Here is a 14,156-nt window from a genome sequence, read left to right on the forward strand (position 1 = left end):
GCAGTTTTGAAAAAAAATTCTGATGGGCTATCTTGAACAATAAGGCATATGGCTTTGTCCTCTTACAATGTGGAAGGCAGCTTCTCTTATTGAATTTCACTGACTCAGCTGCACAGGATGGTGCAGAAGTGAGTGAAACCAAAATGCCAGATACCTTTCTTACTGTTCAGTATGACTCTTCAGATGGTTCATATTATGTCACCTTTTAAAGATGAGTAAAAATTCCTTTCGAAGCTCGGGACTATGCCTTCTCTCTAAAACTGGAGGAAAAAAGTAAATTCTAAAATACACAAATATTTGAGGCCCAATTCTCCCCACACGACCTGTGTAGAATGTAACTCCCTTCGAATCATAGGAAATATGACTGAAAAGACCAGTGCACTCAACTACTAGCAATTCATTCACAAACAAATTTTCAGTGAGAATTCTGCCAGAGGTGGTTGATGCTTAAGTTACCATTGGACCTTTTAGAGAGCTCTGTGGTCGCTCTGGGTGTTGCATAAATTCCCCAAGGTAATTGATGGAGAAATTACATCCCATTACCAGTAAAATCGGTAAATTACATCCTTGTCAGTAAAACTCTCTGTTGTAGGGAATTGCATGTTATGCAGCCATCAGTTGGCATCAAAGTGCTGTCTAATCTATGTGGTGGTGATGTGACACGTGCACATGGATAACAAGTACAAAAAACTTCCAGGTTGCAAAATCAGCAGCTCAACATGCTTATGATGGCAACTGGTCCAGAATACACGCGCATGTCTGGACTTTAACATTTGCCTTGTTCAGTGCAAACTGTAATATTCTTTCTCTTACATCATAAACTGTATAGGCTGAGCTAACTGTGATGCAGCCCCTCAGAACTTCCTGGGCTATGATTGCCTAGTTTCTCTCATTTCATATTGAGGGGGTCTGACATGATGAAATTCCGTCTGCTTCGCTATCTGCTCCCCGTACCAAGGGATTAGCACCCAGCCACACAACAGCTTCAAAGCCCAGAGGAAAGTAGTGCTTAGTGTTTAAGCCATGGGAAGAAGTTTATGCAATGACAGAAGAGTGACCCAGTCTTATCTGCTGCTGTGTGTGGCAGGGAGAGGGGCCTTAACCTAAACCAGAGAACATTTCTAACATATTCATTTTTTCAGATGGAAACACCAGCCAGCCATGAAAGCCTCTTAAATGGGACATGCACTTACAAAGAAATCTTTCCTGCCAGACTGCGCTAGTACATTTAAATAGTAAAATCTGTTCTTTTTTTAGAACTGTCTCTCTTTCTCCTGCATTCCTTGGTGCAAGACTCTGATACAGGCCAAGTCTACCTTAGACGAGTGAAAGGGAGAAGGGTAGGATGCTTGGGCTGTGAGTGCATGTCTTGTGTAAGCTGGCTTCACTGTCTGGCTGGGGCTAGTTACTGACTGTACCTTTTGAGAAATTGAAACCACTAGCCCCCCTCAGGAATGGCATGTGCCTGATGAGTAGGCTTAAAAGGACACTGTCAAGGGTAAGAGGTTCTAAATTTGACCTACCATGGTTGCTCTCCTCCTCCCTCCCCCCCACTCTTTTTGTAGCTCCAGGCTCTCAACACTCTATTGCAGCTTCACAGCTGGATTAAGAAAAAAAGGAGATGGGAGCATTTCATAATGTTCTTTATGCAACCATCCTCTTGGGTCGTGTAATCGGATATCAGCTTTAGCCATCCAAGCAGATATTGGTATTTTAAGGTATTGGAGCCAGGACTCCAGATGAGACATTATGTTCTGGCTGTTGGCTTTTCAGTGAAATTGGAGACCAGTCTGGAGAGATGCTGTGTGTGACCTGTGGTAGGAGGCATTATCTAACCACCAGTCCAGAAGGGGTTAGCCTCAACTCCACTTCTTCTTGTTCCTCTTGCACAGGTGGTTGGGGGAAGGACTATAAGTTGGCACACGGAGCTGGGAGAATGCCCTTGGGAAGGTCAGAGCCCAGACCCAGGTGTCGTGGGGAATTTTCCTCCCTGCCCCTGTTGATTTAGCTATTGGTTTCCTTCTATATATTGTGTTCCTTGAGGAAGCTACCTTGCTGACTGCATCTGCATGATTTTTCTGCTTAACAATTCCAGCAACTTCCATTGTTGCATGGAAAAATTATTACTGCTTGTATAGCACATTCCAGACAGGGTTCTCAGAGTGCTTTACAAACCAGTCACTGAAACTTCACAACTGCCTGGAAGGCAGGGAGGTATTACTCTCCCCATGAATCAGGTGGGGAAACTGAGGCTTAGTGAGAAGTTGACTTACCGAAGGATATACAGTGCAACAGAGGAAAGCGCTAGTCAGTTGTGGCCTAGTGGCTGGAGCACTGGACTGACTCTACTACTAGCCAGCTGGGTGACTTTGGGCAGGTCACTTCATCTTTGTGCCTCGGTTTCCCCACATGTAAAATAGGGATAATACTTCATTTGTAAAACACTTTGAGCTCTGCTGATGAAAAGCACTACACAAGAGCTGGGTATGACTGTTTATTACAGAAATTCAGACTCCAGTTCCACGTTCTAACCATTGCCTTCATCAAAGGGCTTTGTTCTGTGCCATCACTGCTCTGCAGGCCCTGCCCACTGGAGTCTGCAATGCCTCTCTTGAAGGTGGAAAGAACAGGTCCTTTAGGTACGCTCTCAGTCACAGCACCCAACTCTTGACCAAACATCTTGCTCAAATTTGCTGTTTCTCTTCTAGGATTTTACTGTTCTCAGCGTGGTGTTACATGGGCAGGAAGAGGCCTCCGTGCCTTTTGATGCCCTGTCTGACAGGATCTCTGAGGCTTGCACATCAACACAGACCTCCACTTCAGGGGCAAGATTAGTTGTTTTTTTCATAGAATTATGGGACTGGAAGGGACCTCGAGGTCATCTAGTCCAGTCCCCTGCACTCATGGCAGGACTAAGTATTATCTAAACCATCCCTGACAGGTGTTTGCCTAACCTGCTCTTAAAAATCTCCAGTGCTGGTCCAGAGATTCCACAACCTCCTTAGGCAATTTATTTCAGGGCTTAACCACCCTGACAGTTAGGAAGTTTTTCCTAATGTCCAACCTAAAGCTTCCTTGCTGCAATTTAAGCCTGTTACTTCTTGTCCTAGCCTCAAAAGATTAAGAAAAACAATTTTTTTCCCTCTCCCTTGTAACAATGTTTTACGTACTTGAAAACTGTTATATCCCCCTCAGTCGTCTTTTTCAGACTAAAGAAACCCAATTTTTTTCAACTTTCCCTCACAGGTCTTGTTTTCTAGACCTTTAATCATTTTTATCTTCTCTGGATTCTCTCCAGTTTGTCCACTTCTTTTCTGAAATGTGGCACCCAGACCTCAACACAATACTCCAATTGAGGTCTAATCAGAGCGGAGTAGAGCAGAAGAATTACTACTTTAGTGTAAGCAAGTCTGCTAATAATACATCTCAGAATGATGTTCACTTTTTTTGCAACAGCGTTACAGTGTTGACTCATTTAGCTTGTGAACCGCTCTGACCTCCAGATCCCTTTCTGCAGTACTCCTTCCCAGGCAGTCATTTCCCATTTTGTATGTGTGCAACTGATTGTTCCTTCCTAAGTGGAGTACTTTGCATTTGTCCTTATTGAATTTCATCCTATTTACTTCAGACCATTTCTCCAGATCATTTTGAATTTTAATCCTATTCTCCAAAGTACTTGCAACCCCTCCCAGCTTAGAGCAACTTTTCCAGCCCTGTATTGCCATGCAGTTTCCTGCCCATGAAGCCTGCATTCGTGAATCAGTTGAGAGCAAACAGAACATAAAGCAGCCTCTTCCCGGTAAAGATGTAAATTGCTGATGATCAGGAAGAAATTTACACTAACGGTATCTGAGGAGGGTCAACCTCTTCTCCTTCAATGATTGCCTCCAAGTGTATGCACCTGCATCTACAACAAAACCGAAACACTGGCCCAGTGCCAAGCTACCGCACCATGCACATCATCAGTCATCAAAACTGGGAAGCAAAAGGGGTGTAGCCTCAGTTAAAACTGGCCATAAGGCATTTGCTAGGTGATATTATGTGTGCGTTCACTGGAATTCAACTAGGAGCAGTTGCACTCAAAGAATCTCCCTTCAGGATTTTGTTTCCTTTAATAAAAAAGGCGATCGCTGTAACTCTAAATCCTATAGACCTCTGTGCTGGCATTGCAGTGGCTCCCAAGGACACGTGCCCTTGGACAATGCGGTCTGCATGGAATCTGCAATTTCTTAAAATCAGATTAGGTATGATGATCGCAAAGTGTATTGCATGGGTGAGTGTTTGCAGAAACTCGCAATAAAAGCATGGCCCTTAGTAATGGCTGAACGTGAAGCCAGTTCCTTTGCAGCCAGTATCTTCTACATCCTTTAACAATACATAATCTAGACTGTCCAGTTTTATTTTTCTTAACTGTTTTTCTTTGCAGCTCTGGTGAATTATAATGCGCATGTTACTGACAGACTCATGACAGTGGTTAGGGCCCCTTCCAACAAGCTGCTGCTGTGCAGAGTTCCATAGATTGTTGTGCCAGTGAACAACCTCTTGTAGCCAGAGAACGTCAGTCATTCACCACGTCATGTGCTGGGCTGAAGACACAGGTCTATTATAGAGGGGACTGAGACTATCAAACTCATCTCATTTGTGACATAACCCAGATCTAAAGCATATGAGGGAGGATGCTATTTGTACAGCTATATATTTCCAACCTGCCAGCCTGATTTGGCTTGTAATTGATTTGTGCTTGTTTTGTTTTTCCAGTGTGTGGCTGTGACCTGGCCCAAGGAGGGTTTTTCATTAAGAACGGGGAATACCTCTGCTCTGTGGATTACCAGCGCATGTATGGAACCCGCTGCAATGGCTGTGGGGAATTCGTGGAAGGAGAAGTAGTGACAGCTCTGGGAAAAACCTACCATCCGAACTGCTTTGCCTGCACGGTTTGCAAGTGAGTCCTTTCTGTGCTGTTAACCCTATCGCACGAAGCACAGGGAGAACTGCATCGCCACAGCACGCAGTTCTAAAGACTTTTTTTTCTATTAGAAGGTGCTTGATTGGGAATGACTTGTTGTCACCAGAACTTTAGGGAGTTCAAAATTCCCATGAGTTTATCTGAAAAGCATCTACCAGCAAAGCTGTGCTGCTGGGTATAATGCCCTGTACCCTCTCCACACTGTTGCTGTCACGCAGGAAGGAATTTAACATCCGGCTTTGCGTGGGATAGGTTATAAAGGGCATTTCAATACTGGGTTTCACATTTGGCTGAACTCAGAAACAGAAGCTTTTAAGGGCCACGTTTGAAAATAAGGAATCTTGTCTCAGGGTTGGGTACTTACTTAGTTCCAACATAGTCCACCCTTTCCTATCTGAGAGCTCTAGTGACTCAGGCAGCCCCAGGCTCCCTGTCCTTCTTTCCCTTCACACCTGCTGCACTCCCCTATGGTCACTAGGAGGAGCTCTAGAGTGGGGCTCACTAAAGCACAAGCTAATTTTATTCACATGAATCTCTGGGAATACTTGTGTGGTCAAATTACTTGTGCTTAAATGTTTTCAGGATTTGGGCTTACTCTTCTTGTTGGGGGCTGGAAATATTGCCTCAGCTGGTCTGCAGTTGCTCCCAACCCTTACACTCTGACATAGTTTAATGCTCTTTTTCAGCCAGGCAGCTGGACAACTAATATTGTCATCGGTTTCAGTCAAAGAAACACTCTTTCTGTGAATGGAATGATATGGCTTAGAAATTTAAACAAAGCATCAGCATTTCATCACTTTCTTTTCTGTATTTTATTTGGGATTTAAAGAAAAAAGTAAAGAAGTCTTTTTGATTTGAGTACTTGATATTATCGGGCATCCAATATGCATATGCATCCAATACGCAAAAGTCAAAGTGAATTTATTGTAGTCACTGTGGATCCCAATTGTAACAGGATTAGCATATTCTGAAACAGTAGTATATGGTATGGAGAATAAAATTTCATTGTAACTATTAGCATAGTGGTAGTGATTAGAGGCTTCAGTCGGAGATCAGTTCCCATGATGGAGTGTTAACACCTTCAAGACCTAAGTTGTGGTCTATAATTAGTTTGATTTTGGTGTGACCTGGAAAAACTTCCCACATTTCAATGGCTAGCCAGCTGGTGTGCTGTGCATGATGCTTAGTATATTAATAACTGTCCCAGTCTCACTCTGTGCTCCCCCCTCACCCTGTCTGTTGTATCCATCCATTGTCTCATCTTATACTTGGATTGTAGGTTCTTTGGGGTCGGAATTGCCTTCTGTTATGTTACCAGCTCGTGGCCCCATGGGCGCTTGATCCTTGCTTGGTGCCTCTCAATGATATCACAATGCAAATAATATAATAGTAATTCCCTATTTTTCACACTATATATTACTGTTTCAGAAGATGCTACTTCCATTAGGTTTCAGATCCATTTTTATTTCATTCTATTCTGCCAGTGACCAAGAGAAACTGAATTTTGGCCTCTTTGCATATTGGATGTCTGCTGAGAATGAAGAAAGAAGGCAGCTGCTACTAGCCAATGGTCGTCTTGGGTGTGGAAAGTTTAAGAAGCTGTAACTTTTTTTTTTTGTATGATTTTAACACTCATTAGGATATTATCCCTGAATGATGGAGGTTCTGGGGCAACGTGTGTGTGTGTGTGTATATATATAAAAAAAATATTTATGCCTGTAGGCTATTTCATTTGAGCAGTTCCAGCAGACATTAAATACTACTTGTCTATTCAGCCCAAGTAGAGATCAGCATAACTGAAGAAATATTTTAATCCATATCATTTTGGTTTTTCCTGGTGAGCATCGAGATGGACCGAAGCTATCTGTTTCTGAGAAATCCAAGTTTTCATTAAAAAGCAAAAACGAGAAGAAATAAATCTTCCAGGCTTTATGATTGTGAAAATAATCTTCCAGAATGAGCCAGAAGTAAAGTTTGCAGACAGTTGAGGTGCCGCTGCTGCTGCTGCTTATAGTTTTATCAGCAGAAACAGGCTGAAATGAACAAGATGGCAGTCAGTTTCATTTCTTTTAGTCAAGCACAGGGGAGGAGAAGCCAAAAGAAAGTGTCTAGGCTGAGTTACAATTGCTCCTGCTTGCAGCAGCCAGTAGACCTGCTGAGGAGTAGAGCAGTGAAGTTCTCCAGCAGCCAGGAAGCTCTGGAATGGGGAGAGGCTCCTTCCTTCCATCAGCTAGAGGTGGGGATGAGAAGGATGCTAAATTTATCTGATACCAAGAGGTTGATATGAAAGAGGAGCCATTAAGCAGGGTTCAAGTGAGGACTCTGCGTCTCTATCGGGGGATGGCAGGGCTTCTAAATTACCACTCTTGTCTTGCACAGCTCCCTTGGACTAGTAAATGTAGTCCAGTGTTTAGTAGGTGTCTGGTCAAGTTTTTCGAGTCCTGATAGAAGTGTTCTGGTCATTAGTTTTAAAATTAACAATGTGAGTGGACTGGCACTGCACTGAAGAATTCATATCCCATATAGGTTACAGGAGTATTTCTTAAATACAGTAAAAGTAAATGATGGCCTGAAACTTGTCTATAAAATGTAGCCCAATGACTTGTGTGGAATGAATAAAAGACTTGTCATCCATGATGTTTAACTGTTTGCTTTGCAGAAAGAAACTGATGCTAAATTTATTAAGGACACTTCTCCTGCTAATGGAAACTTCTGGATGGGTTGAGATGCAGGCAGCGTGTAGCTAAGGACACTTCTCCTGCTAATGTACACTTCTGGGTGGGTTGAGATGCAGGCAGCGTGTAGCAGGAAATTAAAGCCATGCACCTTTCGGAAGATTTGAAGTTTGAGAATTTTTGCCTAATTTTAGTGAACTGATGTAAAGTGCTGGATTTAACAACCTTAGAGGCAGAAGTCTTCTATTTATCCACCGAATGGGTATGTGGCAGGGTGACGACTCCTCACTGTGGCGCCTGCTGCTGGTCATCCAGGGAATTAGCTCATTCCAGCTCCCAGAGTGCCCTCTTCAGGCCACTGTCTCGCCTTGCCATTGGCCCCCGTGTCCCTCCTGGACCCCAGTTCCCCTTCTAGATCAGGGTCCTTCCCCCAGCAGTAACCCCCAATCTGGGTCTCCCCACCCAGGGGACCCCCAACCTCCTATCCCCACCTCACCTCAGTCTTGGCTACTGCCAGTCACCATCTAACCCACACTCACTGGGGTGGATTGCAGTATAATTGCCACTCATCGGCAAGGAGGTTTTGGACCTGCTGCCTGTGCCTATCCTTGGGCTGCCCCTCTGCGACCCCGGTACCTTCTCCAGCCTTTAGCAAGGCCTGCAGCCTGCGGGTTTTCCAGGCCGGAGCTCCCCGGCTCCTCTGGCCTTTCCCCAGACCTGCTGCAGTCTAGGTACCCTGCTCAGCTCCCAGCAGCCAGGCCCATCCCTCTCAACCCCTAGAGAGAGACTCTTGAGCTCTGGCTAGCAGCCCTTTTATAGGGCCAGCTGCGGCTTGATTGGGGCGTGGCTGCAGCTGAGGCTGCTTCCCCAGTCAGCCTTCCCCAGCCACAGCCCTCTTACCCTGCTGCAGCCTCTCAAGGGCTGCTTTTACCTTTCCAGCGCCGGAGCAGGGTGATCACCCCACTACAGGGTACCACAAGGTTCAGCAGCACTGCAAACTTCTCTCCTACTACCCTATCAGTAAACCTCAACCTTGCTTTTGTGGTGGCCCTTGTCCTCTGCTGACACAGTGGGGGTGGTTTTGTAATGCGGGTACCTGTTTAAAGTTCTAGGAACTGGCATGTAGCCACCAACTCATTTCATGTGGACCATTATAGTCATAGTTCTGACTTTCAGGCACTGAACCTATCCCAGTTTGGTGAACCTTTGAGTTGAACAACTCTATATTCCTTCACCAGCCCTGGGAGCCGTCCATCCACCATTTCCCCTTTGCCTGTTCCTCCCTATTTTTGGGTGCCATTAGTGACGTGCTGAGCCTATCATTGCTGGAGCTGTTGAGTCTAAGTGAACTCAGCTGTCTGCTTCTCTTTAGATACTGTGCATCTGATATCTTTAGGAAACCAAAATACCAGCCAGACTAATCTCTGCTCTCCTCACAATTGAGAAACCTTTGGCTTTCACTCAGCTGCCTGACTTTGCTATGGCTGCATTTCAGACGTAGTGTCTGTAAGATATTGATTTGCACCAGAGGAAGGCGGCAGGCTCGGGAGGTGGGAAAGAGAATGAAATTGCTGGATTAACCTTGAGTAAAACTCACTTTTCTCTTTCCCTCTCCAGACGCCCGTTTCCACCAGGAGACCGGGTTACCTTCAATGGAAGGGATTGTCTCTGTCAAATGTGTGCTCAGCCAATGTCATCTAGTCCAAAAGAGATCTCCAGCTCAAGCAGTAAGTATGCCATAGTCTTTCCTCAGCTTCTCATATGTCCAGGAGCCTCAGAAGTTTGCCATGTGTTTTAGTTGTTTTGAAACCGACTTGGTTGATCCTTATTTGTTGTGAGGATTGTGGCTAAGTTCTGATTTCTGGGAACCCATTACTTCTTAGCAAGGGCCCTGGAAAGACCTGTGTTACTGTAGATGGCAAACACACATTGACAAGTTACAATCCAAACTGAGTCACCACGACCTCCGTCTGAAGCTATTTTGAAAGAAACAGTCAGTGTTCTTTTAATAGGCACCAAACGGGCTATTAATGATGAAGAGGACATTTCAGAATTTGTTGGTCATAGTTTTTCCCATGTGTAATTGCACAGGGTTAAGTGTTCTGTTTCAGAAGAGGGTGGTGTCAGGGGAAATACATTCTTGCCTCTAATCTGTAACATTTAATGTAATCACATTATCTTCTAAAAATAGTGCCACTATGATTGTCTGAATCATGCCTGAACAAAATTTCAGGAGATATTTTTATAAAGGCTTGGGGGAGGGGAAGGAGGATATAAGCGGATTGGAGAATGTTATGTGCTTTGCTCCTATATTTGAATGCTTTTTAAAGCAAATAAAAAGTCACCCATCTACAATATATTACAGGGTAACAATGGTTTTTATCCATGGGCATCACTGAAGTTAGAGATGGAAAAACCTTTGTAAATGCTCCAACTCCTCCCTTGAGAATGCAGCGTTGTTCTCTGCAACACGTTCTTTAGTGACTTATCCAGTTTAGTTTTAAATCCCAAGTGGTGATGCTTTTACCACTTCCCTACCTGTATTAGACCTGTGCAAGGAAAACTGCTCTATATTTTGGGGGAAGAGTGGTAAATGCTTTGAGATCCTAGGATGAAAAGTGCTAAGTAAGGGTAAATCTAGCTTATATCCCTATTCTGTTGATGAGTAAACAGAGGCTCAGATGTTATGTGACTTGATTAAGATCAATCACTTCCTGAAGTGGAAAATGAAAACCTGGTCTCTCTACTCCTTGTTTCTCTCTAATTACTAGATATACTCTCTCGCCAGTGTCATGAAATGCCTTGGAAGTGAGTCATCTTATAAATTGTAAGTGCAGGGACCAAATCAGTTGAGGAGAATACAGTTACCTTTAGGGCTGTTCAGAGATCTAAGGGACAATCTGGTATTTTAATACCAGAGACACTTCTGAAGCCTTATGTACTAATGTAAATATCCCAGAGGCACTGCAGACATGGGAATGACCTGGGATCCGAGAGATCCACGCGGGGATCAACTCCTTGAGTTATTGTCTGTTAGGGAGGATAGTCCTCTATGATCATACAAGCTGCTACTGGGGGGAGAGGGTTTGGCGGGGCTGGCAGGCTCCCTGCCTAGCTCCACGTGGCTCCCTGGAAGTGGTGACGTGTCCCTCGGCTCCTAGGCGGAGGAACAACCAGGGAGGCTCCATGCACTGCCCTGAGTGCCAGACCTCCGCCTAGAAGCCAAGGGACACCTCACTGCTTCTGGGGAGTCCCTAAGGTAAACACACCCTGAGCTCCCTCCCACATCCAAACTCCTGCTGCTGCTGGGGGGCTGTGGTGGCCTGAGGCTGCCCTAGCCAAACTGGCTGCTGGATAAGTCACAGCAGTCTTGGAAAGTCTCAGATTCTGCGACTTCAGAAAAAATGTTTACATTGGTTCTTGTAATCTATTATAACAACTTTCTGCTAGTTTTAATGCTTCATGAAATGATAGAGTTAATGATTCTAAGGAATGGAAGGAGGAAAAACAGCAGGATAAAGGCAATGGGCTTCCAGGAGGCAGATTTTAGGAAACTCAATTGATAGGAAGGAGCCCATGGGAAGCAAGTCTAAGGGAAAGGAGAGTTCTGGAGAGGTGACAGTTTTTTGAAGAGACATTTGAGGGTAAAAGAGCAAACTAGGCTGGTGTGTAAGAAAGATAAGAAGTATGATAAGAGGCCACCCTAGCTTAACCAAGAGATCTTCAGTGACCTGAAAATGAAAAAAAAGTCATACAAAAAGTGGAAGCTAGGTCAAATTACAAAATAAGTGAATGTGAAAAACCAACACAAGCATATAGGGCCAAAATTAGAAAGACCAAGGCACAAATGTGATTAAACTACTAGGGAAAGTATTTTACAAATATGTGAGAAGCAAGAAGACAACCAAGGACAGGATAGGCCCACTAGTCGATGAGAAAGGAAAGGCAATAACAGAAAACGCAGCAACAGTTGAATTGTTAAATGCCTTTTTTTTTTGTTTGTTTCAGTTTTCATCAAAAAGTTAACAAGGATTTGACAACTAATGTCCTGAACACCAGTGTAAATGGAGTAGGATCTCAGGCTCAAATAGGAAAGTGCCAAGTTAAGAATTACTTAGACAAGTTAGGTGTTTTCAAGTCAGCAGGGCCTGATGAAATACATCCTAGAATACTTAAGGAACTGGCTGAAGACGTCTCTGAGCCATTAGCAATTATTTTTGAGACTCATGGAACATGTAAGAGATACCAGAGGACTGGAAAATGGCAAGTATAGTACCTATCTATAAAAAGGGAAATAAGGACAACCCCAGTCAGCTTAACTGGAACGGTAGTGGAGCACATAAATGAACAATCAATTGGTAAGCACCTAGAAGAAGAAAATAAGGTAAGAAGTAAGTCACCATAGATTTGTCAAGAACAAATCATGTCAAACCATCCTAATATCCTTCTTTGGCAGGGTAGCAAGCCTTTTGAATAGGGAGAGGAAGTACATGTGGTATATGTTGACTTTAGTAAGGCTTTTGATACTGCCTTGCATGACCTTCTCATATACAGTGCAGAGAAATATAGCCTAGACTAACCTGCTATAAGGTGGGTGTACAGCTGGCTGGAAAAGTGTACTGAGAGAAGTTATCAGTGGTTCACAATCAAGCTGGAAGGGCATATTGAGTGGGATCCCACAGGGATCTGTCGTAGGTCAGTTCTATTAAATATCTTCATAAATGATTTAGGTAATGGCATAACAAGTACAGTACGCTTAGTTTGCAGATGATACCAAGCTGGGAGGGTTGCGAGTGCTTTGGAGGACAGAATTAAAATACAGAATGATCTTGACAAACTGGAGAAATGATCTAACTTAAAAAGGGTGAAATTCAGGACAAGTGCAAAGTGCTACAATTTGAAAGGAATGATCAGTTGCACAAATACAAAATGGGAAAGGACTGCCTAGGAAGGAGTACTGCAAAAAGGATCTGAGGGGGTTATAATGGATCACAGACTGAATATGAGTCAATGTAATTCTGTTGCAAAAAAGTGATCATTCTGGGATGTGTTAGCGGAAGTGTTGTAAGCAAGAGCTCAAACTAGCTATGGGAATAAAGGGAAACAAGAAGACTTTTTATCAATACATTAGAAGCAAGAGGAAGACCAAGGACAGGGTAGGCCCACTGCTTAGTGAGGAGGGGGAAACAGTAACGGGAGACTTGGAAATGGCAGAGATGCTTAATGACTTCTTTGTTTCGGTCTTCACTGAGAAGTCTGAAGGAATTTCTAATATAGTGAATGCTTACGGGAAGAGGGTAGGTTTAGAAGAGAAAATAAAAAAAGAGCAAGTAAAAAATCACTTAGAAAAGTTAGATGCCTGCAAGTCACCAGGGCCTGATGAAATGCATCCTAGAATACTCAAGGAGGTAATAGAGGAGGTATCTGAGCCTCTAGCTATTATCTTTGGGAAATCATGGGAGACGGGAGATTCCAGAAGACTGGAAAAGGGCAAATATAGTGCCCATCTATAAAAAGGGAAATAAAAACAACCCAGGAAACTACAGACCCGTTAGTTTAACTTCTGTGCCAGGGAAGATAATGGAGCAAGTAATTAAAGAAATCATGTGCAAACACTTGGAAGGTGGTAAGGTGATAGGGAATAGCCAGCATGGATTTGTAAAGAACAAATTGTGTCAAACTAATCTGATAGCGTTCTTTGATAGGATAACGAGCCTTGTGGATAAGGGAGAAGCGGTGGATGTGATATACCTAGACTTTAGTAAGGCATTTGATATGGTCTCGCATGATATTCTTATAGATAAACTGGGAAAGTACAATTTAGGTGGGGCTACTATAAGGTGGGTGCATAATTGGCTGGATAACCGTACTCAGAGAGTAGTTATTAATGGCTCCCAATCCTGCTGGAAAGGTATAACAAGTGGGGTTCCGCAGGGGTCTGTTTTGGGACCGGCTCTGTTCAGTATCTTCATCAACGATTTAGATGTTGGCATAGAAAGTACGCTTATTAAGTTTGCAGACGATATCAAACTGGGAGGGATTGCAGGGTCAAAATTCAAAATGATCTGGACAAATTGGAGAAATGGTCTGAGGTAAACAGGATGAAGTTCAATAAAGATAAATGCAAAGTGCTCCACTTAAGAAGGAACAGTCAGTTTCACACATACAGAATGGGAAGAGACTGTCTAGGAAGGAGTATGACAGAAAGAGATCTAGGGATTATAGTGGACCACAAGCTTAATATGAGTCAACAGTGTGATACTGTTGCAAAAAAAGCAAACGTGATTCTGGGATGCATTAACAGGTGTGTTGTAAACAAGACACGAGAAGTCATTCTTCCGCTTTACTCTGCGCTGGTTAGGCCTCAACTGGAGTATTGTGTCCAGTTCTGGGCACTGCATTTCAAGAAAGATGTGGAAAAATTAGAGAGGGTCCAGAGAAGAGCAACAAGAATGATTAAAGGTCTTGAGAACATGACCTATGAAGGAAGGCTGAAGGAATTGGGTTTGTTTAGT

The 14,156-nt window shown here is 43.6% G+C and overlaps 1 protein-coding gene across 8 annotated transcripts in view; it reads left to right on the forward strand.

The window, feature by feature from the left end:
• The window catches only part of ABLIM1 (actin binding LIM protein 1), a 317,067-nt gene that overhangs the window by 170,777 nt on the left and 132,134 nt on the right, over nt 1–14,156 (forward strand). For all 8 annotated transcript variants that reach the window (XM_050958982.1, XM_050958988.1, XM_050958980.1 and 5 more), the window contains exons 3-4: nt 4,759–4,942; nt 9,259–9,368. In XM_050958982.1, the coding sequence (XP_050814939.1) occupies nt 4,759–4,942; nt 9,259–9,368 (294 nt within the window). The remainder of the gene's footprint in view (nt 1–4,758; nt 4,943–9,258; nt 9,369–14,156) is intronic.

The sequence above is a fragment of the Gopherus flavomarginatus genome, chromosome 6, assembly GCF_025201925.1.
Source record: "Gopherus flavomarginatus isolate rGopFla2 chromosome 6, rGopFla2.mat.asm, whole genome shotgun sequence".
NCBI classification, from domain to species: domain Eukaryota; kingdom Metazoa; phylum Chordata; order Testudines; family Testudinidae; genus Gopherus; species Gopherus flavomarginatus.